The sequence below is a fragment of the Dama dama genome, chromosome 2 (genome assembly GCF_033118175.1).
Source record: "Dama dama isolate Ldn47 chromosome 2, ASM3311817v1, whole genome shotgun sequence".
In the NCBI taxonomy this organism is placed as follows: Eukaryota; Metazoa; Chordata; class Mammalia; order Artiodactyla; family Cervidae; genus Dama; species Dama dama.
The window spans coordinates 31805386-31830462 of record NC_083682.1 but is presented as its reverse complement, the minus strand read 5'-3'; the positions used below and the strand labels follow the sequence as shown (position 1 = coordinate 31830462).

The 25077-nt window shown below is 37.7% G+C and overlaps 1 protein-coding gene across 1 annotated transcript in view; it reads left to right on the top strand.

Moving 5' to 3' along the window:
* The window catches only part of LOC133068461 (glycerophosphodiester phosphodiesterase domain-containing protein 4-like), a gene marked incomplete at its 5' end in the record, with an annotated part of 127568 nt that overhangs the window by 83986 nt on the left and 18505 nt on the right, over window positions 1–25077 (top strand). Inside the window, 3 exons of the mRNA XM_061159682.1 lie at window positions 10058–10279; window positions 11206–11360; window positions 21892–22039. Coding sequence (XP_061015665.1) covers window positions 10058–10279; window positions 11206–11360; window positions 21892–22039 — 525 coding nt within the window. The remainder of the gene's footprint in view (window positions 1–10057; window positions 10280–11205; window positions 11361–21891; window positions 22040–25077) is intronic.

Genomic DNA, 25077 nt, shown 5'->3' with positions numbered 1-25077 from the left:
TTAGGTCCATGAATCAAGGCAAATTGGAAGTGGTCAAACAGGAGATGGGAAGAGCAAACTAAAATGGACTGGAATGGGTGAATTTAACTCAGATGACCATTATATCTGTTGCTGTGGGCAAGAATCCCTTAGAAGAAATGGAGTAGCCATCATAGTCAATGAAAGAGTCCAAAATGCAGTACTTGGGGGCAGTCTCAAAAATGACAGAATGATCTCTGTTCATTTTCAAGGTAAACCATTCAATATCACAGTAATCTAAGTCTATGCCCTGACCAGTAATACTGAAGAAGCTGAAGTTGAATGGTTCTATGAAGACCTACAAGACCTTCTAGAACTAACACCCAAAAAAGATGTCCTCTTCATTATAGGGGACTGGAATGCAAAAATAGAAAGTCAAGCACTACCTGGAGTCTAACAGGCAAATTTAGCCTTGGAATACAAAATGAAGCAGGGCAAAGGCTAACAGAGTTTTGCCAAGATAATGCACTGGTCATAGCAAACACCTTCTTCCAACAACATAAGAGAAGACTCTATTGACCATCACCAGATGGTCAAACCGAAATGAGGTTGTTTATATTCTTTGCAGCCAAAGATGGAGAAGCTCTATACAGTCAGCAAAAACAAGACTGGGAGCTGACTATGGTTTAGATCATGAGCTCCTTATTGCAGAATTCAGACTTAAATTGAAGAAAGTAGGGAAGACCACTAGATCATTCAGGTATGACCTAAATCAAATCCCTTACGATTACACAGTGAAAGTGATAAATAGATTCAAGGGATTAGATGTGATAGAGTGCCTGAAGAACTATGGACGGAGGTTTGTGACATTGTACAGGAGGCTGTGATCAAGACCATTCCCAAGAAAAAGAAATGCATAAAGGCAAAATGGTTGTCTGAGGAGTCCTTACAAATAGCTAGAAAAGAAGAGACGCTAAAGGCAAAGGAGAAAAGGAAAAATATACCTGTTTGAATGCAGAGTTCAAAGAATAGCAAGGAGAGATAAGAATGTCTTTCTCAGTGATCAGTGCAAAGTAATAGAGGAAAACAATGGAACGGGAAAGACTAGAGATCGCTTCAAGAAAATTAGATATACCAAGGGAACATTTCATGCAAAGACGGACATAATAAAGGACAGATATGTATGGACCTAACAGAAGCAGAAGATATTGAGAAGAGGTGGCAAGAATACACAGAAGAACTGTACAAAAAAGATCTTTATGACCCAGATAACCACAATGGTGTGATCACTCACTTAGAGCCAGACATCCTGAAATGTGAAGTCAAGTGGGCCTTAGGAAGTATTACTGCAAACAAAGCTAGTGGAGGTGAAGGAATTCCAGTTGAGCTTTTAAATCTTAAAAGATGATGCTGTGAAAGTGCTGCACTCAATATGCCAGCAAATTTGTAAAACTCAGCAGTGGCCATAGGACTGGAAAAGTTCAGTTTTCATTCCAGTCCCAAATAAAGACAATGCCAAAGAATGCTCAAACTAATGCACAGTTGCACTCATCTCACACGCTAGCAAAGTAATGCTCAACATTCTCCAAGTGAGGCTTCAACTGTACATGATCCAAGAATTTCCAGATGATCAAGCTAGATTTAGAAAAAAGCCAGAGGAACCAGGCCAACCTCCACTGGGTCATCAAAAAAGGAAGAGAGTTCCAGAAAAACACCTACTTCTGCTTTATTGACTATGCCAAAGCCATTGACTGTGTGGATCACAGCAAACTGTGGAAAATTCTTAAAGAGATGGGAATACCAGACCACCTGACCTGCCTCCTGAAAAATCTGTATCCAGGTCAAGAAGCAACAGTTAGAACTGGTCATGGAATAACAGACTGGTTCCAAATTGGGAAAGGAGTAAGTCAAGCATGTATGTTATCACCCTCCTTGTTTAACTTATATACAGAGTACATCATGCAACATGCCAGGCTGGATGAATTACAAGCTGGAATCAAGATTGCCAGGAAAAGTATCAATAACCTCAGATAGGCAGATGACACCATTATCATAGAAAGCAAAGAAGAACTAAAGAGCCTCTTGATGAAAGTGAAAGAGGAGAGTGAAAAAGTTGGCTTAAAACAACATTCAGAAAACTAAAATCATGGCATCATGGTAAATAGATGGGGAAACAATGGAAGAGTGATAAACTTTATTTTTGGGGGCTCCAGAATCACTGCAGATGGTGACTGCAGCCATGAAATTAAAAGATGCTTGCTCCTTGGAAGAAAAAACTATGATCAGCCTAGGCAGCATATGACAAAGGTCCATCTAGTCAAAGCTATGGATTTTCCAGTAGCCATGTATGGATGTGAGAGTTGGAGTATAAAGAAAGCTGAGTGCCGAAGAATTGATGCTTTTGAACTGTGGTGTTAGAGAAGACTCTTGAGAGTCCCCTGGACTGCAAGGATATCAAACTAGTCAATCCTAAAGAAAATCAGTCCTGAATATTCACTGGAAGGACTGATGCTGAAGACGAATCTCAATACTTCGGCCACCTAATGCGAAGATCTGACTCATTGGAAAAGACCCTGGTGCTGAGATACATTGAAGGCAGGAGGAGAAGGGGACCACAGGATGAGACGGTTGGATGGCATTGCCAACTTGATGGACATCAGTTTGAGCAAGCTCTGGGAGTTGGTGAAGGACAGGGAAGCCTGGTATGCTGCAGTCCATAGGGTCACAAGTAGATGGACACGAGTAAACGACTGAACTGTACTGAAAGTAAACATAGTTCACTTTCTCTCATATCTTCTATAACTTATTGTACCCACCTATTTGTCTTTAATTGTTATTATTCTAGAACAACCAAATACTTTGTATCAGCTGTATCACTAAACACACAATTTAGTTCAGTTTTTTCTTTCCATAAAAAGATTTCTTGGTAAAGAAGGTAGTTTGTTAACATACATTCCAGAACAATCTTGCCGTATCACTCATTACTGGTAATGAATACCCTCGTTCTAGCACGATACCTATAGTGGGAAATAATACACCCAAGAAAGGAGTCTTAGCACGAGGACTGAATTTTTGCCTGGAATTGTTCATGAACAGTTGGGTGTCACTTATCATTTCCCTGTTAGTTGAATCATTAGGCATGTAATATTCCTTTAAACTTCAGTTTTTCATGTTTAATAGAAAGTTTTGAGGTCAAGTTAAATAATGCATTTGAAGCTTTCTGCAAATTTTGTCTTATTGTTACTGTAGTCCAGCTCTAAGAAGGTTACTTTTCAGTGACTGCTGTCATGGACCTTTTATCATTTTATTTTCTTAAGTGGAATGACTGTTTATTTTGTGAAGAAGACAAGAAAATGGGTAGGTAGTGAGAGCTTTGGATGGGAACTTATGTCATGTTTTATTTGTCTGTCTGTCTTATCTCCCTTTCTAAACTTGCATGTCTTGAGAGCATGATTTGTGTTCTATGAGCACACGATGCAAGTTGCTGAATGAATGATTGTCTTGTATATGGGGCTTAGTAGGCAAATATGTGTGTTATACTTATTTCTTCTCTCTCAGTGTTGTTGAAAATGTACAGTTAATGGCACTAATAATTTTACCAAAATACTTCAAGTAGCATCCACTGCTGTAAAACCAAGGCCAATGAGAGTGATTGTAATTGCCTCAATAGACACCATCCACCCTATGGAGCTACAGCACAAATGGTGGTGCTAGTTGGTCAAAAGTTAATATAGGGCTTTTAAAATTTTCCATTACTTCTCAGGCTAAAGAATTTAAATTGTTTTGTTGTAATTCCAAGAACTTGGGCTATGTTATTTATTATACTGTAATAAATTATATATTTATTATATCAGCCAAAGTAAAAGACAAATTTTTGATAATTATTTTGAATTATTCAGTTCCTGGTAATGGGCTCACTATCCTTAGAAGGCTGCTTCCTAGGAAATATATTATTTTTTTCAGTCTTTTTAGAAGCAGATATTGTTTTCTGAGGGTTTGGGGAGCCCTGCAATTGGAAAGGATGCAACAGCCCTATAGAACATTTAATTTTGTCTTGAGTTAATGTCAAAAAGCCTGATTCCCACATATTAAAAAACTACAGGAGTTATACAAGAGGCACAACTAACTTTACTGAAGTTTTATGTACTTTTCAAAAAAGAATTGTCATGACAAACGTTCATTATTACACCCCAAGACGTTTTTTAAATCTTCTACTGCTAGATCAAGGATATTTCACTTCATTTAGATATTACTTACACAAATAGTTGTTATTGATAAAATTGGTATAGTAGGTTGATTGGGGACACCAAAAAAAAAAAAAAATACAGTCACACCATAATCCCTAGAACCTGTGACTGTTATCATAAAGGCAAATGATGTGATTAAGTTAAGGATCTGGAAAGTAGGAGCTTATCCTGGATTGTTTGGGTGGACCCTAAATATAATCACATATTGTTGTAATGAAGAGACAAGGGGAGAATAGATGTACACATAAGAGTGACCAAACAGAGAAGGGAAGTGATGTAATCACGGAGGTAAGAATTGGAGTGATACGGCTATTAGCCAAAGAAGGCCAAGGCATGCCAGCAGTCACCTGAAGCTTGCAGAGACAAGAAACAGATTTCCTCGCAGAGCCAACAGGGTGAGCATGGGCCTGCCAACACCTTGATTTTAGACTTCTGGCTTCCAAACTGTGAGAGAATACATTTTTCTAAGATTACCATGTTTGCATTAATGATGGAATTCTTGAATTCAATACACTGGTCTGTCTTCTCTATCAGAGGCCCTTGTCTAAGGGCATTAGTCAGAGCATTCTGTTTAGTATGATTTGCCAAAACATTTCCTTTAAGTGGAGCTCTAGTTTAGCACAGCAGTTTATTTGGGGAGCTGCAAAACATCTAGTAAAATGTGTATTTATTATTCATTTTTGATGTGACTGAAGAGGTTGGGCTTCCCAGGTGGCGCTAGTGGTAAAGAACCTGCCTGCCAATGCAGGAGACACAAAAGATGTGGGTTTGATCCCTGGGTCAGGAAGATCCCCTGGAGGAGGGCATGGCAACCCATTCCAGTATTTTCCTCCAGGGACAGAGGAGTCTGGCTGGTTACAGTCCATAGGATCCAAAGAGTCAGACTCGACTGAAGCGACTTAGCATGAAGAGATTAAAAATCTTTTTCCCTGTAGCATTCTATAGTTGTGAGCCACCTGAAGAGCAAAAAACAATTATTTTAATAATCCCATATGTCCTAGAGAGAGCCATAATTTTGGCCAATTGAGCCAATTTGTTGTTTGGTAATGGACTTGGGATTCTATAAGAGAGTCTAGAAAAATTGCATAATTGACCTATTATTACCTTTTTTCATTTTTAAGTTTAACCAACAGTAAATAACATTAAACCAAGATTTGATTTAGGGGCATCCAAAAGATATGTTCCATGTATGGGCAGTTCTCAAATTATAGAAATGATGAGATTCTCCTTTGTTGATTAGGATAATGCAGTCGCTGTATTGAGAGTGTGATATTAGTGAATGGTAATATGAAAAAAAGAGAAAGTTAGTGTTCGGTAATTAATCAACTAGGCCTGGTGCACTGGGAAAACCCAGAAGGATCGGATAGAGAGGGAGGTGGGAGGGGGGATCGGGATGGGGAATACATGTAAATCCATGGCTGATTCATGTCAATGTATGACAAAAACCACTACAATATTGTAAAGTAATTAGCCTCCAACTAAAAAAAAAAATACTGGATATTTTAAGTTAGCAAGAGGGATTACATTGAATATGGTACCATAAAATAGAAAGATGAACCTAGTGTAAGGTCTGAAGGTTATTAGGCTAGTTTTGCTAAGACTGCATGCTTTTCTAAGCCAAAGATAAAAAGCCTTGGATTCAGGGAATAGACATTATTAGGCAGACTTTTTGATGTATGTCAGGTTGTTAAATTTGTACCCTTGGACTATGGCCATCCATTTTACTTTCAAAAACAGATTTTGATGATCTGGAAGAAATATTTAGAGATTGCTAAAGGTCTTTTTGTTTCCTGTGTTTTGTGAGAATGGTTCTAAGATGTGTGTGTAAGTCAAGACTTGACTTACACAAACCTGTGTATTTCAAAAAAGCTTGCTACCTATACTCTCTAATATCCAGTTAATCCCAGAAATCATCTTAATCGTCTTTAGTATTTGATGATGGATAAGTTTGGTTAATTTGTAATCTCTCATTAAGTTATGTCTCTCCTTAGCTAATATGTCATGACCTAGATCCAGGGGTTTGCAAACTATGGCCTGCTGTTCAGATGCAGCCCACTGACTATTTTTGTACAGCTTGTGAGCTCAGAATGGTTCTTGTATTTTTGAATGGTTGAGGAGAATCAAAAGAATAATGTTTCCTCACATGTTAAAATTATATAAAACTTAAATTTCGATTTCCATAAATAAAATTTGATTGGAACATAGCCATGCTTATTCACTTACAAATTGTTTATGGCTGCTTTTGTCTTATAATAGAGTTGAATAGTTGTGACAGAGACTAACAAAACCAAAAATCTTTAGTGTATGGCCCTTCACAGAGCAAGTTTGCTGAATTCTGTATGATGAACTGTTATTTTGTGGAGTTAAAATTTCTCCTTAGAAACTGTGAGAATAGAATTACAGAGTCAGTCTTAGAATTTCAAGTTAGGTTACGAGATTACTGAATATCCTTAAGATCTTTTGTTTAAGACTTGAGAAAGTAGAGTGGGCCTTCTGTAAATGATAGAAACATAACTTTTCAGGTAAATTGTTGATTTTGCTCTGGTGAAAGCAATAAATAGTGGTTATCTTTATCAGCTGGAACATGAAAGAAAGTAAAGATAGAACCAAAGAGAGTACATACAGGTTAAGCAGTGCTAGAAAATGAGGTGTAACTCTTTGGTTAATAGCTGACAGATATTGGTAGAGGACCACCATCTCAGTTTTGGTGTTTTTAAAAAACATGTAAAATAGACATATTGTTTGGACTAATACAAGAGATAGTTAATCCTTGTTATATTGGCTTTCCTGGTGGCTCAGTAATAAACAATCTGCCTGCCAGTATAGGAATGCTGGAGGCACGGGTTTGATCCCTGGGCTGGGAAGATCCCCTGGGAGAAGGAAAAGGCAACCCATTCTAATATTCTTGCCTGGGAAAACCCATGGACAGAGGAGCCTGGAGGGCTACAGTCCGTGGAGTCACAAAAGAGTCAAACATGACTTAGCAACTGAACAACCACAGCAAAATTGACTTAAATCTGCTCCAACTTCAGCATTAACAGGATTTTAGGCAACAGTGTCAATAGAGTCAATGTGAACTCTTAACGAGTTTGACTCTAATTATTCTGCGTGTTTTCCCCTCAGGGATTCTGGTTTTTGTTGTTCAGTTGCTAAGTACCATGGATAATTATCTGATTATTTTTTAAACTCAGTATACTAATGTCCACAGATATAATTTGATAATGAGTATAGAATTTTCTGTGACTCCTGACAGTTATTTGTCTGTGGTGCATTTCTTTTGCTGGTTCTTTTTGCAAAGTAGATTCCTAACAATAAGAATATGCCGTAGAGAAGAAAGGAGTGTTCCTATGTCATTTATAGAAAAGGACATGGAAAAGGACTTAGGATTGTTAGAAAATACTGCTTCTTGGTTTTAGTACTCTGAGCAGTCTGATTTTTTATGGTAGTGAGATTAATAATAAAGGTACCTATATCAACAAGAAAACTGTATTGCTGTTCATTGATACTTACATGCAGTTCTCATAATTGTCTGTTGAGTTGTATTGTTTCCCTCTAAGTGGCATCATTGGGCCGAATTTATAAATTTTCAGACTTCTAAACCAGTACAATACATTGGATCATTCGATGGCCCTTCTACTTTTTTCTAATTTTCTAATTTTTCTAAGCATAGGGATAGAGAACCAAGGGTCTTTTAGTATTGTTTTGAAAATGTTCAACTTTATATTGGAGATAATCTAAACTGGCATTGTCCTGTTCCAGTTTATTTTTCTGAATAAGTCCACCTGTTTTATATATTGGGTTGGCCAAAATATTTCTATGATATGGAAAACCTGGAATGAACTTTTTGGCCAACCCAATATAAAAAAGAGGCTCAATTTACTTCAGATATTAGATCTACCTCATAATGCTGTTTAGAGATTACTGAAATCTAGTTTTAAACTTTTCTATTGATTAATCTCTATAGTTTTGCTATTTTGTATTTTTCATCCACTTTATCATTAAAGGCTTCAGTAATAAATGTTCTTGTATAGTGCATTTCTTGGAGAAGGCAACGGCACCCCACTCCAGTACTCTTGCCTGGAAAATCCCATGGACAGAGGAGCCTGGTAGGCTGCAGTCCATGAGGTCGCTAAGAGTCAGACACGACTGAGCGACTTCACTTTCACTTTTCACTTTCATGCACTGGAGAAGGAAATGGCAACCCACTCCAGTGTTCTTGCCTGGAGAATCCCAGGGACAGGGGAGCCTGGTGGGCTGCCGTCTATGGGGTCACACAGAGTCAGACACGACTGAAGTGACTTAGCAGCTGTGCATTTCTTTTTTTTTTTTAAACCCATTCCAGGACTTTGAAAAAATTATGCACAGCTGGGCTATTTAAATCCTTTCTTGATCTTTCCCATCCTGTTCTTTTAACATTTTTTTTTTCCCCACACAAAGTTCTAACAATTAAGTGAATCAATTGGTCTAGATCTGATAGAATCTAACAAAATCTTGTATTTCAAAGCAAATTTCTGTTTTCCTGAGGATTAAGAAAACCTTTAATTATAGACCTCAACTCAGATGTAGAAGGGTTTAATTCCACACTTACAATCTGCCTTAAGGTATAGCATGGGAACAGTGTTCAGTGTGATTGATTCTTTCTTGAGAAAATGGTGAGAAAGGACAGGTTGCTTAGGAAGTAAAGGAAGGAAAAGAAATAGGGTGAGAAGGAGAGAGAAAATAAAGTTGTATAGAGAAAAATATTATTTTAGTCTTGGGAATATGTGAAGTGTAGCTACTGTGTCCTTCTCCTGAGAGACAGTGTTTAATCACTGACTTTACACACAAATGATGTAAAATTGGCAAATGACAATGAAAGTACTTATATTAATATAGCTAATACATGTATGGACTGAAGAATAAAATGAAATGCTGTGTACGGCAAAGAAATTATGACAGTGCCTGCCATTAGGGAGCTGCCCTCCAGTAGAAGCAGTAGAGGGTGAGGGAACTGTTATGAACTGTGCACTTCTCTGTGTACTCGACATGCTGCTAGACCTGGTAAATATAATGTAAATATTATATTTGATCTTCAAAATAATCCTAGAAATACACATATTACTCTCCCCTTCTCCATCTTATATTAGGGTAATGAAAACTTAGACATTTTAAATAGTTTTACCAGTGTTACACAGCAAGAAGTACATGAAGCTAGGATTTGAATCTGATCTAGGATATATACAAATGACTAGAAGGCAGGATGAGACATACAATTACAAAGGCATAAAAATTGGTCACTGTGGTCTAACACTGTTGAAGTCTCTTTAGTTTAGGAGTGTGTAAGTGGCCACTTCAGGAAGTTGGTAGCATTTTAACTGGGTTTTGCAGTTTGAGGGTAGGGTTTTAACAGGTGGATATGGTAGGGAAGACAAATGAGTTACAGCACTGGGATTGATTCCAATTCAGTCTGAAGACAAAGCCTACTTTCTTTCCATTACATACAACCTGAACAGTGAGAGTATGTGTGGGAAGCCAGTGTGACTGAAAAGGAATTGTAATACTTTGAGGAGAGTTATAAAAAAAAAGATTGAAAAGGAAGTTTAAGACAAGAACATGAGGAGACCTTCAGTGCAAATACAACAATATAGATTAAATCAACAATATAGGTTCTACAATATAGAATAAATCCTTCCAAATACCATGATTACCAATGGAGATTACATTTAATTTCTATCCTTGGCACCTCTTATCTCAGGACCAGTATTTCAGAGGGCCTGATGGGTGGGTTAAATGGTAATTGGTGTGGGGCTAAAAGCAGGAGAATTGGAAAATGCTTTTGATGGGAGCCAGTGTTTTCTCTTATGTGTTTTTAGATCAAACCATTTTTTGGTATGAAATCCTTATCAGAGGCTGATAGGGAAAGAGCAGGAAATCAGAAGATTCCAAAGCTAACTGAATTATTGGAACTTGCACAGAAGGAAAAGAAGTTTGTGATCTTTGATCTTAATGGCCCTGCACCGAATCATTCTCTCCGAGCTTTGTATGTCCGCCATGTAGTAAGCATAATCCTTGACTCTCAGATTGAGCAACGTCTGGTATGTCTATCTCAGTATTTATGGTAGAGGTTGGTGGGTGGGTCACATGTCCCACTACCATAGCAGTTGAATCTGACCTACCTTGTAGCTCTTCCTTGGGATCCTTAAATAATTTTGCTACCTATAAAAATGAAGATGACTATTTTATACAGCTAGCTATATTTGGCAATCTAGGAATGACCCCGTGAAATTTGTATCAGTGGGGGAAAACACTGAGTCTATTTGTTATTCAAAGCCAAATGAAATGTCACCCCTCTGTTAAAAGGGAATATGTGTTTAATGGCTGTATGATGTGACCTGCACCATCACCAACATATATCTATTAGAAAGGGCCTGGGCATGGGACACTTAAGACTTTGAGGACTTGGCTTTCATTAATAATACAGAAAGGACATCTGGTTCTTATTTGAGCAGAGATTTGTTCATCATATTTTTCAGAAGCTACTCTGCATTTGGGCAGTCATTCCAAATGTCAAATTCTCAGAATATGGAAGAATGCTATGAAAGAAACAAATAAGTGGGTTTTTTTGCAAATAGAACTATTTCCACAGATGAGTCATAATAGCCTTCCCTGTTGGCTGGAAATAACCTCTCACAAAGATGATTTTTAGTATCAGTCAGAGGAGGTGTTTATGATTCTAACCTTTCTTCCATGCCTACTTTACCTAGTGTGGTGACACAGAGGACCCTTGGTTCCATGATTTAACTGGGAAAACTCAGCTCCAGAACAACCCTGGTGAAAGCCCCTTTATAAGAATTCATTAGACAGTATTAGCGAGGTTGACTCTTTCACCAAGGTCTAGAATCTCTCTGCTCCTCATAGACTGTTACCTATGCTGGAATGGGGCTCCTCCCATTCTATGTAGGATCTGTTTGTACCTAGACAGCTGATTATCCACTGAAAGACTTCCTGTTTCTTCTTACAGATTTTTTGGTTGCCAGCTTTTGAAAGGGAGTATGTCAAGAAAAAGGCTCCTGGTTTTCAGCAAGTGGGCCGGTTATTCTCTGTTGAACGCCTCACAAAAGAAAATATCACTAGAGTAAATGTTGACTATAAGAACTTGTTCTATAATGGGATGAGGTAAGTGTTTGACCACACTTTGCTCAGCACGGATTGCCTTACTTGCAGGAAACCTGCATCCCAGCCAAGCTACGTAGGTTCCTCCTCCCATCTCAGGATTTCCTTGTGTAGTTATCATTCTGGAATCCCCTGTTTCCATCTTCTTACCCTTCCCTCACTCTGTGCCAACAAACATTTATCCAAGGTACACTCTGTTCCTGGAACATGCTCTTCAGCCCCTTCTCCTTTATGCTTCAGTCTCTCATTCAGCACATGCTTCTGTGTGTTGGGTGTTTTTGTTGTTGTATAAAGTGATCACTGAAAAGTAAGAACTCGAAAAGTGGTTGATTTCCTTCTGCCATTACCAGATGGATTGAAGTACCTAGTAAATAACTTTGTAATCCAGATACCCAGATTTCTCATAGATATAATTTGAAACATAGTTAAATCATTATTAGAAAAACCCTTAAAACAGCCAAGCATGAGAAGAAACTGAAATTCTCAATCACCACATTTATAATTACATAATCGGAGACAGAGTTTTCAGGATTAAAAGCACCTGAGAATAAAATGGTAACTTTTTCAGATTTAATTATTGTTAGTCACTGCTTACATTAGTCCCTATGTCATTGTTGTTCAGTCGCTAAGTCATATCTGACTCTTTGCGACCCCATGGAGTGCAGCATGCCAGGCTTCCCTGTCCTTCACTGTCTCCTGGTGTTTGCGAAAACTCGTGTCCATTAAGTCAGTGATGCCATCCAGCCTTCTCATCCTCTGTTACCCTCTTCTGCTGCCCTCAGTCTTTCCTAGCATCAGCGTCTTTTCCATTGTGTCGGCTTTTTGCATCAGGTGGCCAAAGTATTGAAACTTTAACTTCAGCATCAATTCTTCCAGTGAATGTTCAGGTTGATTTCCTTTAGGACAGGGGCTTCCCTCATAGCTCAGTTGGTCAAGAATCCACCTGCAATGCAGGGGACCCTGGTTCTATTTCTTAGTAGGAAAGATCCGCTGGAGAAGGGATAGGCTACCCACTCCAGTATTCTTGGCTTCCCTTGTAGCTCAGCTGATAAAGAATCCGCCTGCAATGTGGGAGACCTGGGTTTGATCCCTGGGTTGGGAAGATCCCCTGGAGAAGGGAAAGGCTACCCACTCCAGGGATCTGGCCTGGAGAATTCCATGGACTGTGTAGTCATGGGGTCACAAAGAGTGGGACACGACTGAGTGACTTTCACTTTCACTTTCCTTTAGGATTGACTAGTTTGATCTCCTTGTTGTCCAAGGGACTCTCAAGAACCTTCTCCAGCATCACAGTTTGAAGCATCAGTTCTTTGGCACTCAGCCTTCTTTATGGTCCAAGTCTCACATTCGTACGTGACTACTGGAAAAACCATAGCTTTAACTATACAGACCTTTGTTGGCAAAATGATGTCTCTGCTTTTTAATACGCTGTCTAGGTTTGTCATAGCTTGTCTTCCTAGGAGCAAGTGTCTTTTAATTTCATGACTACAGTCACCATCTGCAATTGCTTTTGGAGCCCAATAAAATAAAATCAGTCTGTTTCCACTTTTTCCCCATCTATTTGTCATGAAGTGATGGGACAGGATACCATATTCTTAGTATTTTGAACGTTGAGTTTTAAGCTAGCTTTTTCACTCTCCTCTTTCACCCTCATCAAGAGGCTGTTTAGTTCCAATTTATTTTCTGCCATTGGAGTGTGTCATCTGAATATCTGAGGTTGTTGATATTTTGTTCAGCAGTCTTGGTTCCTGCTTATGCTTCATCCAGTCTGGCATTTTGCATGATGTTCTCTGCATATAAGTTAAATAAGCAGGATGACAGTATACAGTCTTGACGTGCCCTTTCCCAATTTGGAACCAGTCCATTGTTCCATGTCTGGTTCTAACTGTTGCTTCTTGACCCACATATAAGTTTCTCAGGAGGCAGGTTAGATGGTCTGGTATTCCCATCTCTTGAAGAATTTTCCACAGTTTTTTATGACTCCCACAGTCAAAGGCTTTAGCGTAATCAATGAAGCAGAAGTAGATGTTTTTCTGAAATTCTCTTGCTTTTTCTATGATCCAGTGGATGTTGGCAATTTGATCTCTGTTTCCTCTGCCTTTTCTAAATGCAGCTTGTATATCTGAAAGTTCTTTTCAGATGATTCTAAATGCTTCAGAAACTGAACATATATATGTGTTTTGTCCAGATACACATACGTATTTCCATATCTCCAAAATCTCTTTGAGCTACAGAAATTCCTCTAGGTTCATTTTTGTATCTCAAGTCATGAGCTAGGCTATTGGATTTACCTCTTTTCATGTTCTGGCTTTTCCAGCCTCTCTGGCTATGAGGGAGTTGATCATAAAATATATATATATATATATTTTTTTTTTCTTTCAGCATTAGAAAATTATATATGTTTTACCTCTCTTTCCTATTCAGAAGATTTCTCTTTGCCCAACTATTCCTCTGTTTTGAGTGTATGTCTCTTCCTTTCTACTTTTTATCAAAGAAAAAAGGACTCCAAGGTGTTTTCTTTCTCTGCTAATCATAATTTAGATTAATCTGGTAGTTGAAAAGTAATTATAATAACTTTCACTTACTGAGCCTTTATTATGTGTCAAGTTCTGTTGGTTGATCACAGGCTCTTTTTTAAATTCTGGCTTACCCATCAGCTAAACATGTGACTTTGGACAAGTTTTAATAATCAGTTTTCTCATTTGTAATTTAAGGATAACAATAACCTGATGGAATGGTTAAAAGATTAAGTGATACTCTACATATATGCACAGAGCAAAATGATAGGCAAATGTATGAACACAGTAAATGTTACCTGTTGTTTCATCATCACCATTGTTACATGCTGTGCCCTATAAATTAGCATCACCCCCCATGTTTCAAATGAGGAATCTTGTCTCTAAAGAGGAAAAGTTCAGGGAGGTTAGGTGTTAATATTTCCCCAAAGTCCATACAGTTGGTTAGTGGGGGACCACACTGAGGTTTAAATATAGGTTTGACAGATTCCCCAGTGTTAATTCTTTTAGTAGCAATTTTTAAAAGTTATTCCTTGGCCATAGTTATATGGGAATAGTATCAGCTGGCATCAGACTTTAAGAGAAATCAATCATATCCTGAGTCCTATTAGAAAATCAAGTGGCCTAATCAAACTTAAAAGCTTTTGTCCAGCAAAGGAAACCATAAAGAAAGCAAAATGACAACCTACAGACTGGGAAAAAATAATCACAAATGATTCCAACAGGGGCTGGCTTAATTTCCAGAATATACAACTAGTTTAAGTTGGTTAATAGTCTTTTAAAGTATTTTATCCTGCATTTTCCTCCTGCTTTTTCTGTGGCGTTAACACAAAGCATTAGGTTGCAGATCAAACTCATACACATCAGAGAACTTACTCTTAAGTTTTATTATTAATTTCAGAGATGTAAAAGGCAGTCAGGAGGCTCAGACGAAGCAAGCAGAGGTCAGGGACGTTGATTTCAACTTTGCAGGTTTCTTGCCTTATTGGACACATACCCTATGGCCCACAGTGATAGATATACGCTCCAAATGTGTTTTTACAGGGTTATTTCACTTTGAAGGAGAACATTTGAGTTACAAAACATCTGCATTTAATACTCCCAGAGAATTTCATAGCTTTTGTGACCTTGCCCAAGGACCCATACCTCATAAATCCACATTCTGTATTTATTTACAAAATGTGTAATAAAAAGTAATCAACCAGGAACATCCATTAAAGAACATATTCTATATATAAAGACCTTTCTTTCTAGCAAATATTATTGTTCTATTTAGAAAATATGTAGATATCATGTTGACAAGGAGATTAGACCATGTCTTCTGCCGTCTTCCTTTTGGGAGCAACCTCTTCAGTCAGAGAGAAATTAAGGGCTCCCTGTGCGTCATCTGTCAGTTATAGAAAAGGGGATGTAATATTTCCAGCTGACTGTTGATTTCTGTATTTCTCCCTTTTGCTGTGTTTGTTGTTGTTATTGTGATTGTTGTGGTGGTTTGGCTTCTCATATTTTAAACTCTTTTTTTTAAGGTGTATTTGCATTTAGAATTGTTAGATTTTTTTCATGGATTTATTCCCATCCTTTCATTATGAAATGTCCCTTCTCTCTGGTTATAATTCTTGCCTAAAGATTCCTTTTATTAATATTGCCACACTGGCTTTCTTATAATTAGTGTTTCTGTGGCATTTCTGTTTTTGTTCTTTGTCTTTGAACTGCTTTGTGTCTTTATATTTAAAGTACATCTCTTTCTCAAAGACTTAGAGAACAAACTTATGGTTGCCGGGGGCAAAGATGGGGGAAGGGATAGTTCGGGAATTTAGGATGAACATGTCCATACTGCTATATTTGAAATGCATAAGCAGCAAGGACTTCCTGTATAGCACATGGAACTCTGCTTAGTGTTATGTGGCGTCTTGAACCTTCCGGTCAGGACGGGAGTTTGGGGAGAATGGATACATGTATAGATGTGGCTGAGTCCCTTTGCCGTTCACCTGATACCATCACAGCATTGCTCATCAGCTGTACCCAAATGCAAAAGGAAAAGGTTTTAAAAAGTAAGGTGTATCTCTGATAAAGGGAAAGTAAAAGTCGCTCAGTTGTGTCCGACTCTTTGCGACCCCACAGACTATACAGTCCATGGATTTCTCCAGGCCAGAATCCTGGAGTGGGTAACCTTTCCCTTCTCCAGGGGATCTTCCCAACCCAGGGATCATAGCTAGGTCTCCTACATTGCAGGCGGATTCTTCACCAGCTGAGCCACAAGGGAAGCCCATATCTGTTCTTGCTTTTATATTTAGTGGGACAATCTCTGCTTTTCAGTGGGAATAATTAATAATTAGTTTACTAATGAATATACCTAGGTTTATATTACATCTTGCCATTTTTCCTATTTGTCCTCTTTATTCTAGATTGGTTATTTGGTCATTCTTTCAATTTGGTCATCCTGACTTTCAATGTTTTAAGTTCACTGATTATTTCCTATCTTCTCTATTGACTTTTTACATTTTTGAATTATTTTTTTACTAGTTGCTCTAGAAATTATAAGAAGTATCCTTACCTTATTACAATTCACCTTTGGATAATTTTTCCACAACACAGAGTATAGACTATTGAAATCTTAATTCCACTGACTATCTGCTGTCCTTTGTGCGACTGTTGTGATGAATAATATTTTAGTTATAAACCCCAGAGTACATTTTTATTGTATTTTTAAAACTATCAGTAATATTTTTAAAATTAAACATTTTAAGATTAAATTAAGTTTAAATTTAAAGTTTAAATTAAACTTTTGAGATAATTGCATGCTAACTTATAAGAAATAATACAAAACGATGCTGTATACCTTTTATCCTGTTTACTCCAATGGTAAACTTATAAAATTTTAATACAATATCAAAACCAAGGTATTGATGTGAGTGCAGTCCACCAATATTTCTCAGATTTCCCCAGCTTTGCTTATATCATTTTGTATGTGTTTTGTATATATGGTGCTGTGCAGTTTTATTACATGTGTAGGGTAGTGATTCCAGTGCCACAACCAAGACAGACTGGTTTCATCACCAGAAGTATTCCTCTTGTTTCTCTTTGGTAACCATAGTCCTCTTACTTCCTCCCGCTTCCCCTCACCTCAAACCCTAACTCTTCACAATCACTAATCTAGTCTCCACTTTGATTATTATGTCATTTTGAGAATATAATACAAATAGAATCATAAAATATGTAAACATTTGTGATTGGTTTTTTTTCATTCAATGTAGTTCCCTTTGAATAGTTATCCAGGTTATTGCATGTATCAATAGTTTATTGTTTTTCATTGCTGAGTAGTATTCCATTGTATGGATGTACTGAAATTTGTTTACTCATTCTTCAACATAAGGCTGTCTGGTTGTTTGTTTATGTGTTATTGTAAATAAATCTGTTTTGAACATTTGTGTACAGGTTTTCATGTGAATGTAACAGATTTTAGTCATTTAAAAGTGTTTTAACCATGGTAGAAATATACATAGTGTAAAATGTGCTATCTTAATCAATCATTTTAATATACATTGATTATACTGTACAACCATTCCTGCCATCAGTCTACCTCTTCATCTTGTATACTCAATTCTATACTCATTAAACAATAATATCCCTAACAACTCCTTCACCCATTCTGCTCTCTTTCTCTTTTATCTTGACTTATATAAGTTGAATCAGACAGATATTTGTCTTTTTATAACTGGCTTATTTCACTTCAAATAAAGTCCTCAAGGTTCATCCATGTTAAATCCATCCATTGCAGAATTTCCTTCTATTTGAGGGCTAAATAGTATTCCATTGCATATATATACCACAGTTTGCTTATTTATTCAACAGTTGATGAACACTTGAATTGCTTCCATGTTATGTGCAGTGCTGAGCTGAGCTTAGTCACTTAGTCGTGTCTGATTCATTGCACCCCATGGACCGTAGCCTGCCAGGCACCTCTGTCCATGGGGATCCTCCAGGCTGTAATACTGGAGTGGGTTGCCATGCCCTCCTCCAGGGAATCTTCCCAACCCTGGGATCAAACCCAGGTCTCCTGCATTACAGGCAGATTCTTATCATCTGAGCCATGAGGGAAGCCCTAGTTAGAGTGAATAATGCTGCTGTGAACATGAATATACATATATATATATATATATATATATATATATATATATATATATATATATATCTTCAAGACCCTTCTTTCAATTATTTTTGCATATATCTATTAAGCAGACTTGCTGGATCTTATGGTAATTCTATTTTTAACTTTTTGAGAAACTGCCATACTGTTCTCCACAAAAACCAAGAGTACACAGGAATTTTAATTTCTCTACATCCTCCACATTCTTGTTGATTTCTGGTTTTGTTTTTTCTTTTTCTTTACATAGCCATCCTAATGAGTTGGTATTAGTTCTCGAAATGCTTGGTGGAATTCAGCAGTGAGAGCAATGGGTCTAGGACTTTTCTTTTTTGGAAGATTTTTGGTTAATGAGTCAGTCTCCTTATTCATTGTAGGTTTGTTTGCAATTTCTAATTCTTTATGATTACAAAATAGGTTTTGTGTTTCTAGGAATTTGTCCATGTAGGTAGGTTATCCAGTTTGTTGGGATACAGCTGTTCATAGTACACTCTTATAATCCTTTTTATTTCTGTAAAATAGTAATGTCCCCATTTTTATTTCTGATTTCAGTAATTTGAGTCTTTTTTTTTTAATTAGTAGTACATCTGGGTAAAGGCTTATCAATTTTGTTGATCTGTTTGAGGAACTAACCTTCAGGTTCAGTCATTGAATTTCTCTATTGGTTTTCTGTTCTATGATTCATTTATTTCTGCTCTAATCTTTATTATTTTATTCTTTTCACTATGTTGAATCAATTTATTCTTCTTTTGCTAGTTACTTAAATTGCAAAATTTGGATGTTGAGATCTTTATTGTTTTTTAAATGTAAGTGTGTATAACTATGAATTTACCCACCATCATTACTTTTGCTGCATTCCAGGTTTTAGTATATTGTGTTTTTATTCTCATTCATCTCCAAAAGGGGAAAAAAGTGAACAATGGGGAGGGAAGGGTATTGACCCTTTTAACCCCTGGTAGTCACTTCAGTGGGAGAGGTTTGTAACAATAGGGGGAGGTACAACAATCATGACATCCCCATTTGTCTACACCTGTGTGAGGAGAAGCATCAGTCAGCCATCAAACCACAGATTCCTGTTATTTGAAGGATAAGATCCTTTTGGCCCACCTTGGTTCCTACAAACTGTCCAGTCTGCCTCAGGAATATGGGGCCAACTGGCTGCCGTGTGCTAGGGACTCGCGTGCGGCAACTGCTACTGGACCAGGTGATGAAAGTGACCAAAGTTAACTATAACTTACCATCCAAAACTTCCCTAGAAGTTGAAAGCCTTCAACAGATTCCATAGTTCCAAAAGAGTTACATTAGGCAGATTCTTTTAGTGCAGTTGTTGTCTAGGTGGGGAGAGAGATTCCTAATGTTTCCTTTTCAATCATCTTCCAATAATTCTCTCTCGTAAGCATAAGTTTTTGTTTTTATGAAATAAAGACCTGAGAATATAGTTGCTAGATTATGGTAATTACTTGTCTAATTTTATGAGAAAGTGCCAGACTTTTGGGGGGAAACTTTTACGTTCCTGTCAGCAGTATATAATGACCCAGAGTCTCTGTATCTTTATCAATTTTTGGCATCATCATTACTTTTTGGTAGCCATTTTAAGTGTGTAGTGACATCTCATTGTGGTTTTAGTTTTCATTCTCTGATGGCTAATGATGTAGCACATATAATTATGTGCTTATTTCTCAATGGTATGTCCTCTTCAGTGAAATGTTTCTTCATGTCCTTTCTAATTGGATCGCTTGATTTTTTTTTAATTGAGTTTTGAGAGGTCTCTCTATAACATAGGTATTAGTCCTTTGTTGGATATGTTATTTATAAATATCTTGTCCCAGTATGACTGGACTGTAACATCCTCTTAACAGAGTCTCCTACAGAGCAGAATTTTTAAATTTAGATGGAGTCTAATTTGTCAGTTTTACCTTTTATGAATCATGCTTTTAATGTCAAGTCTAAGAGTTCTTTGTCTTGCTCTTAGATCTCATAGACTTCTCTTATTTTTTATATAATTTTATTTATTTATTTGTGACTATGCTGGGTCTTTGTTGTTACACCAGCTTTTCTCTACTTGCTATGAGTGGGGCTATTCTGTGTTCAGGCTTCTTATTGCTATGGCTTCTCTTGTTGTGGAGCACAAGCTCTAGGGTGTGTGAGTTTCAGTAGTTGTGGCACGTGTTTTAAACATATTCTTTCCTTGGTGGCTCAGATAGCAAAGAATCCACCTGCAATGTAGGAGATGTTTGTTTGATCCCTCGGTCAGGAAGATCCCCTAGAGAAGGGAATGGCTACCCACTCCAGTTTTCTTGCCTGGAGAATTCCGTGGACAGAGAAGCCTGGCTAGCTGCAGTCCATTGGGTCGCAAAGCATTGGATACAATTGAGCGACTTGTAGTTTTTACAGATTTTCAGATCCTCTTTTATTTTGTTAAAGGTTATACCTAATTATTTAATTTTCTTTGGAGTGATTGTTAATAGTATTGTTTTATATTTCAATTTCTGTATGCTTATTAACATACAGACATGTGATTGGTTTTTGTGTGTTAATTTCAAAAAGTTTAAGAAAAAAACTTTTAGCTTCAAAAAACATTTCCTTATTTTTAGATGATCTGTAGAATTGTCTTAGACACAGTCTAACATTTTGGGTAACTAATTGCAAGCACTCCTGTAAAGGTGGTATGGTTATTTTTATTTACAGTTTATACACTGAGCCTAAGAAATTGCCGAGTTAGTATGTGACAGAGCTGGGATTCAGCCCCAGGCTTGTGCAGAGCTGTTTTCAATATGTTATAACATCTCAGGGTTAAAAAGTCTTTTGAAGGCACTTACATGATGTATTTTCTGAGAAATTTAATCTCTAATGACAACTTGACTAGATGTTCTTCTACTCTTTCTACAGATAGTGCACAAATATTTACTGACATTTCATTCTGCCATTGGGAAGTGCTGTGTTCCATTCCCCCTACTCATGCTTGTAAAGTTTTTTTTATATTTGAAGTTTAAATATTCACCAAATTAGTATTCATTTATTCATTCCTTCATTTAACTGTTTCTACAGGCAGGTATTATGGTACATAAACCACCACTACCACCACTGGATATACAGAGGGTTCCCAGGAGGCACTAGTGGTAAAGAACTCACCTGCCAATGCAGGGGACTTCAGAGATGTGTGTTCTATCCCTGGGTTGGGAATATACCCTGGAGGAGGGCATGGCAGCCCACTCCAGTATTCTTGTCTGGGGAATCCCATGGACAAAGGAGCCTAGTGGGCTGTAGTCCAAAGGGTCACAAACAGTCAGACAGGACTGAAGTGACTTACCACGCATGCACTGAATATTCAGAGTTGAGTAAGACATAAGTCTTTGCTTTTAATTTGCTTACAGTTAAGTAGAGAAGATTGATAGGAAGGCACATAGAATAGAGGACGTAAGTGCTCTAATGGAAGTAAGTGCATTTGCTGCCCAATAGTGTACTGGAGCTGGTGCATGTCAGCTTACGGGAGCAAATTGTGAGTATTTATACCATGGAAATTGACAAGTTCCATTAGGAATTTGTTAGGGCTTTCCTTTTTTCCTTTACCCCCGCTCTTCCTTCCTTCCTCCTTCCCTCCCCTCCTTTCTTCCCTCCTTCATTTTTCTTTCCTTGAGGAAGCCAGTTTACTAAAATACTATTGCCGGCATAGTAGCAAAGGTATTAAGTGCAGTCATTTATTTCATTGCAGTATGAGCTAATTCTGCATGTCATATCATAGATTGTCCTACTATCACCTACTTCTGGTGATTTAGGCAACATCCTTTCTCACATATAGTGACTGTTTCCCTCTTAGGTGATGAGAGTGAGATTAACTCTGAATCTCCTATGGGTTCTTTTTTTTTTTTCCTAGAGAATATAGAGCAGCTAACATCAGCATCAACTTATACCTCGTCAATGAACCTTGGCTCTTCTCACTGGCCTGGTGCTCCAGGATTCCCTCTGTGACCACAGACAACATTCAGGTCCTGAATGAGATGACTCAACCTTCCTACTTCATGGTGAGCTGGTTGTCCAGATTGTTCTTCCAAGTCTGGTACAATAGGAGTCTCTGTCCCCCACCTGCCCCTACATTGCCCATTATGCACTCCCCAGGGTAGCTACTTAAGAGCAGAGACTTATGTGAGATTGGAGATGTGCATTCTCCCTTCTCTCACCCAGATCCTTCTGTAATTTTCAGGGGGAAATTAATATTGGTATAATAATTGCTGTTTATTGAATCCTCACAATGTGCCTTTCATGCATTATGTAGTTTTTAAACCTCTGAGTTAGCCACTGGGAGTATCCCTGTGGAGAATCTGAAGCGTCACATGGTGCAAGATTCAGAGTGAGGTCTGACTGCAGAGGTGTGTCACTGCAGCCTCACTTTCCTGAAGGCACAGCGACAGTGACAGTGGCATGAGGTGTGGGGAGAAGACCCAGTGTACTTGATTCCAAAGTAAGCACTGTGTGTCCAGGCAAAATGCTTTTGAAAAGATGAGCAAGTGTCCAGCCACCTAGTTTGATTTTCTCTTCTGTCCTGCTACTGCTTATGGCCAGAGAATTGAGGACCTGAAGTCCTGAGTCGTAATCCCAGCTAAATCGCTTCACTTATTACTTGTGGAGGGAACTTTACACATACATGCATACATACATATGTAGTCAGTATAGACTATGTAGACTGAATGGGACAGTCAGCATCAGAAAACACTTTATCTCCACTGACTGTTTAAATTGCTCTGAGCTAGTCTTTCCCTTCCCCTGAATGAGATCTCACCCAGATCCCATAGCTTTTTTAGTCACTCTTATAGGTTATTTTTTTAATTGGAGGATAATTGCTTTGCAGTGTTGTGTTGGTTTCTTTTATACAGCAGTGTGAATCAAGCCATAAATATGCATATGTCTCCTCCCTCTTGAACTTCCCTCTCACCTACCACCCCACCCCACCCCACCCTTCTAGGTTGTCACAGAGCACTGGGTTGAGCACCCTGTATTTTACAACAACTTCCCATCATTAGTTTTCTGTTTTACATATGGTAATATATATGTTTAAGTGCTGCTTTCTCATTCATCCCACCCTCCCCTTCCCCCACTGTGTCCACAAATGTATCCTCTATTTCTGCACCTCTATTCCTGCCCTGAAAATAGATCCATCAGTACCATTTTTCTAGATTTCATGTGTATGCATTAATATATGATATTTGTTTTTTTCTTTCTGACTTACTTCACTCTGTATAATAATAATAATAGGTTCTGGGTTCATCCGCCTCACTACAACTGACTCAAATGTATTCCATTTTATGGCTGAGTAATGTTCCATTGTTTTGTATGTAACACAACTTCTTCACATTCATTTGTTGATGGACATCTAGGTTGCTTCCATGTCCCAGCTATTATAAATAGTGCTACAGTGAACATTGGGGTACGTGTGTCTTTTTGAATTATGATTTTGTCAGGTTTTGAATTTGGTATATGCCTTGTAGTGCGATTGCTGGATCATATGGTAGTTTTATCCTAGTTTTTAAAGGAATCTCCATATTGTTCTCCATAGTGTCTGTGTCAATTTACATTTCTACCAACAGTGCAAGAAGGTTGCCTTTTCTCCACGTCCTGTCCAGAATTTGTTGTAGACTTTTTTCATTGAAATTTTTGTGTTGGTTTGTTACTGAGGCGTAAACTATCCTGACTGCTATATTTTATTTTTTTACTTAAATTGATTTTTAAATGGAGGATAGTTACTTTATAATATTATGTTAGTTTCTGCCATACATCAGCATGAATCAGCCATAGGCATGCATATGTCCCCTCCTTCTGGAACCTCCCTCCCACCTCTCACCCCATCCCACCCATCCAGGTTATCACCGAGCACCAGATTTGAGCTCCCTGTGTCACACAGCAAATTCCACTGGCTATCTATTTTACATATGGTAATGTTTCAACTCTTTCAATTTGTCCCTTCCTCCCCTTCCCCTACTGTGTCCATAAATCTGTTCTGTATGTCTGTGTCTCCATTGCTACTCTGCAAATAGGTTCATCAGTACCATCTTTCTAGATTCCATATATATGTGCATTAATATATGGTATTTGTTTTTCTCCTTCTGATTTACTACTTCACTCTGTATAATAGACCCTTGATTCATCCACCTCATTAGAACTGACTCAAATCTGTTCCTTTTTATGGCTGAGTAATATTCCATTGTATGTATGTACCACAACTTCTTTATCCGTTCATCTACTGATGGACATTTAGGTTGCTTCCATGTCCTATCATTGTAAATAGTGCTGTGATGAACATTGGGGTACCTGCATCCTTTTCAGTTATGGTTTTCTTAGGCTATATGCCCAGTAGTGAGATTATTAGGTCATGTGGTAGTTTTATTCCTAGTTTTTTAAGAAATCTACATGCTATTGTCCATAGTGCCTGTGCCAATTTACATTCCTACCAACAATGCAAGAGGGTTTTCTTTTCTTCACACCCTCTCCAACATTTATAGTTTGATGATAGCCCTTCTGACTGGTGTGAGGTGATACCCCATTATAGTATGGATTTGCACTTCTCTAATAATGAGCATTGTTGAGCATCTTTTTATGTGTTTAATAACCTTCTGTATGTCTTCTTTGGAGAAATGTCTGTTTATGTCTTCTGCTCATTTTTCTGTTGGGTTGTTTGTTTCTCTGGTATTAATCTGTATAAGCTGCTTGTATAGTTTGGAGATTTTCGTCAGTTGATTCATTTTCTATTATTTTCTCCCATTCTGAGGGTTTTCTCTTCATTTTATTTACAGTTTCCTTTGCTTTAAAAAAAATCTTTTAAGTTTAATTAGGCCCCATTTGTTTATTTTTGTTTTTACTTCCATTATTCTAGGAGGTGGTTCACAGAGGATCTTGCAGTGATTTATGTCAAGTAGTGTGCTATGTATGTTATTCTCTAGGAGCTTTACAGTTTCTGGCCTTATATTTAAATCTTTCATCCGTTTTGAGTTTATTTTTGTATATAGTGTTAGGTAGGAGGTGTTCCAGTTTCTTTCTTTTACATGTAGCTGTCCAGTTTTCCCAGTCC